A 4,253-nucleotide genomic window follows, 5' to 3' on the forward strand; every position below is an offset into this window, starting at 1 on the left:
ACATGCTGCTAGTGAGAGAACCTGTTGTTAAAATATTTGAATCCCACCACTGCACTAATTGATTATGTTGACTAATAAAGTTAATTACCCAGCTTACATTTACATCAAAGTCAATAAAACTCCTCCAATCCCACTTGTTTGTTGGTAAAATATTTTAACCTTTACTTTACATGAGGTGCTAAATATTCTAGATATATAATTGGAATTAAAATCAACTCTGCTATCATTTAATCTTCAATTGACTTCAACTTTAGCAAGAATATTGACACTTAATTCTTAAAGACACAAATGTATTTTTCAATGGTAACTATCAAAGTTTGTTGCTGCACAAAAAAGCAGAAAAATTAGGTATTGTTTTAAAAACTAGTCTTAGTTAATTTATAATAAATTTAACATTATTTTAAATTAATGTAAATCTAGATTACTTTTGAAACTATAATGTAATACAAGCATTAAAATTATAACAATGTTATGTTTCTTGTTCTACTGTAACTGAAGTTTTGTTAAAAAATGAACTATTAAATTGCATCTAAGATGTATTTTTCACAATTTCTATAATTAATAATAGTTTCAAGTGAATTTAATTATCCTTTGAGAAGTTTCTACTATCATCAAATTTAGCTTTCACAAGATTCATTTATATTGTTATATGCTGTACTTATAATGTCGTAATTTGTATAATTCAGATTTTAGCTACATAACACATTACATTAAGGTCAAGCAAGTCCTAGAAATATCTAAAACAAGAGTATATTATAAATATGGCATTCTGTGAAGCATCATTAGGTTAGTTAGAGAGTGAATTGAAAAATGGACATGTAGTATCTAGGATTATTCCAAGATAAAGAGTGAACTAGTCATTGTATTAACACTTTATTTTGGACAAGTAAGCTGCTTTATGTCAGTTAACTTCATTTTAACACAAGCCTACAACAAGTTACTACAGATTACAAGTGTTCAAGCTTGTAGAAACATTAGAGGAGGAAATAAGCCAATACATTATAGTTTATGTAGATTGGACTTTGAATTATGTCCAACAGATAATTTAAAAGAATCCATCAATGAAAGAACAATGTGACAACACTTGGTGTCAGAGTCGAATATTACTCTTTGATGAAAATAAAATAGAACTTACACGGTTGAAGATGAGACCATGAGGTCAAAGAGTGAGAGCAAAGCATCAGTTAAAATTGTTAAGACAAGATTATGAGAAAAGAGACAGAATATTTAAAGACAAACAAGAAGAAAGGAACAGAAAATCAAAAATTAATCTATTTGAAGACAAGATGAATGAAACTATAGGAAAAGTCATATTTATAATATGCACTTGTTATAAACATGATATGATGCATCCTCTAGCTAACATCCAAATTAAACAAATTACAACAATATAAACATATGCTATTCAACATGGTATTATATATTTGATGTCAAAGTTATCAACCATTTATTTTACCCTAGATTGGTGACATAATGACATTTCATGGTAGAGGAAATACCAGATACGACATAAAAGGATACTGAAAAATACTGTAAATATACATTTTAGAGGTTCTAGATGTTATGCAAATTGTCAGATGGACAAAAGTATTTTTATTATTCACATAAACATCACCTTGTATTTTGACTTATCAGAGTCTGAGCCAGAGTGACATTGTCAGTTCAAAGACATATCTTGAGTACAAATATTTTGGTAATACATCTGATTTTCTGCATACAATGGACTTTTGTGTAAATACAACATGTATATTCAGAATTAGTATCAACAATCCTTCTCTACTGTGTACCTTGAATTAATCGATTATTTTACGTGACACTAATCAATGTCATTAATGCTGATAGATAATCAATTATATGATTTAAAGGAATTAATTGCCTAGATCTACCTATAGGTCCTGTTCTTGGATATCTTTTTTAAGCTAATTATTCTTTAAAGAATTGTATTATCAAGGTGTTTACTACAATCTTAATCCTCTTAATTTTTGAAAAAAAGTATGAACATGAAAAGTATCAAATAAATACTGGAAATTCAGGAAGATATAAAAGTTGATGGTCAAATGACCTTCTGTCTCATGATTGATTCTTGTATTTTTATTTCATGTTGTAAACTTGTGGTCTTATTCTATAACACATAGCACTTATGGTATTTAAACATAAAATACAATCAAATACCACTTGCCTCTCCATCTTTTTGTTTGTGGCTGTAAATATGCAATAACTTCAGTCAATCTTCTTTCAAATGCTTTCAAATCTATCATATAAAAATAATTACATGTTCATTACAAAACAAATATCTAAAAATTAATGTACAATTTTTTAAAGATGAAAGAAACAAGGATAAAAAGGTATAATGGGATTACTATCATCACCCAAAACAGCCACAGTTGGTAAATGGTAGATTGACTTGGGACATTATGAGTTTAAGTATTCAAGTTTTATACCTCAATATAAGTAACTGTTTTTTGGTTACTTGTATGACAGTTTTCAACTATGATGTGGAAGTGGTACGGAATATCTACATCACCTATTGGACGCTGTTTCCATGATTACCTTCCTTCAAGTTCTACATCTGTTTTTGTCGTGCAAGATTAAAATATGCATAATTATAATTAAATGGTTTCTAGTTCTGATATTTTTCCCACTTGAAACTGATGCTCATATGTGAATAGTTTATGTTTACGTACAGTCGTGGTAACAATTATGTACATGCACAAGTGATACACAAACAGAAGTCACAGATAATGAGTAACTGCAACTGAATGATCAGTTTATCATTATTTCAATACATTATTATAAAAAGTATACAAAACAAAATAAACTGTACAGTGCATTAGTATTTCAGTTGACCTTGCTTTTATGCTACCATAAGTGTATTAATGTATAATTATGAAACATTATTCCAAGTGTCCTTGATGTCCTAGCAGTTGTATTACTCCCTAGCCAGGTCATTTTGTTGCCATTTGATCTTTTCAGTATATACATAAGCTCATGCAATCTTAAAAATATTCATATTGGGATTCTGTACATGCCAAGACATGGTCGCAGTTGTTCTATTAGACTCTTTTTCCTTCCATGTGTTTTTCACCACATCTGCTAATTGCTTAATAATCATTGTCTTGCTGGAATAAATCCCAGCCCTTGTTTCTGAGTGACTGACACAATTGATAAAAATAAGAATAAACTTGTTCTTATCAGCAGTCAGGGTGCCATCAAATTTGTGTATCCTTCCTGAGAAGCAGCCTACATTTGTATTGCTGCTCCAGCATGTTTAAATGTAGAAATTATACACTAACTGTGATACCATTCTTCTCTTTGCCACCAATCAAACTATTATTAATAGTTGCCAATTTAAATTTGGATTAATCTATAAAAATCACCATCTTCCAGCTTTGCTTATCCAATTGTTTGAAGTCTAAGGCCTATTTAACTTTTTGGTTTAGTTATCTATCCTAGCAGTGTTTTGAAGCAGTAATATATCCATTAAGACTACTTTTATGGTCATGCTAATATGTATCTTACTTTCTGGAAGTATCTTTCCATTTACACCTGTACTTACAGCTAGATCACTGGCAAGATATCTACTAGGTTGTTGTGTATCACATAAAGTAAACATCTTGAGGTATCTAACATGTTTGAATAACCTGGGCTTTCTACCTTGACTTATTCTATTATCAACAGTACTAGTTTCACATACCTTCTTCTGAATTTCAGTACATCTGTTTCTGAAATGTGAAATTTTGCTTAATTATGTCACATGCAATAACTTTCACGAGTCAAAAACTTTGATTTCTGCACATTTGCCATGTGACATTTCTGTCATGGGAGCCATGAGTGTTGAATCTCAGAAACTACCACACCGATCATCACCAATCATACCTGGGTAATACTTATATAACTAGGCAGTATTTTTATAGCTGAGCAATAAACAAAATCGAAATTTCCACAAAAATTATATGTTTCAGATTTAACCAATAAAAATTACAAACAAATATGAGTAAGTTTCAAATACAAAACAATCAAAAACAAACTTAAAAAAATTATTTCTTTTTCTTTGATGAAAATATCATGAGTGTTGCAACAGAAGAGCAAGACACTTTCATTGATAACAAAGTCTACAAAGAAATACTTCAATAAAATCTAGTCTATGATGTAATGCTGTGATGATAGTTCATTTTTAAGCTAAAATTTCAATAAAATCCTTTTTCTCATAAATAGTGAACATTATTGGGTGCTACTATAGCATGAGGTCTACC

At 29.7% G+C, this 4,253-nt stretch overlaps 1 protein-coding gene across 1 annotated transcript in view; it reads right to left on the minus strand.

The window, feature by feature from the left end:
- The window catches only part of LOC106464152 (nuclear envelope phosphatase-regulatory subunit 1-like), a 26,328-nt gene that overhangs the window by 15,385 nt on the left and 6,690 nt on the right, over positions 1–4,253 (minus strand). Inside the window, exon 2 of the mRNA XM_013924272.2 lies at positions 2,180–2,251. Within this exon, the coding sequence (XP_013779726.1) occupies positions 2,180–2,251 (72 nt within the window). The remainder of the gene's footprint in view (positions 1–2,179; positions 2,252–4,253) is intronic.

This window comes from Limulus polyphemus, unplaced genomic scaffold, assembly GCF_000517525.1.
Source record: "Limulus polyphemus unplaced genomic scaffold, Limulus_polyphemus-2.1.2 Scaffold1572, whole genome shotgun sequence".
Lineage (NCBI taxonomy): Eukaryota > Metazoa > Arthropoda > Merostomata > Xiphosura > Limulidae > Limulus > Limulus polyphemus.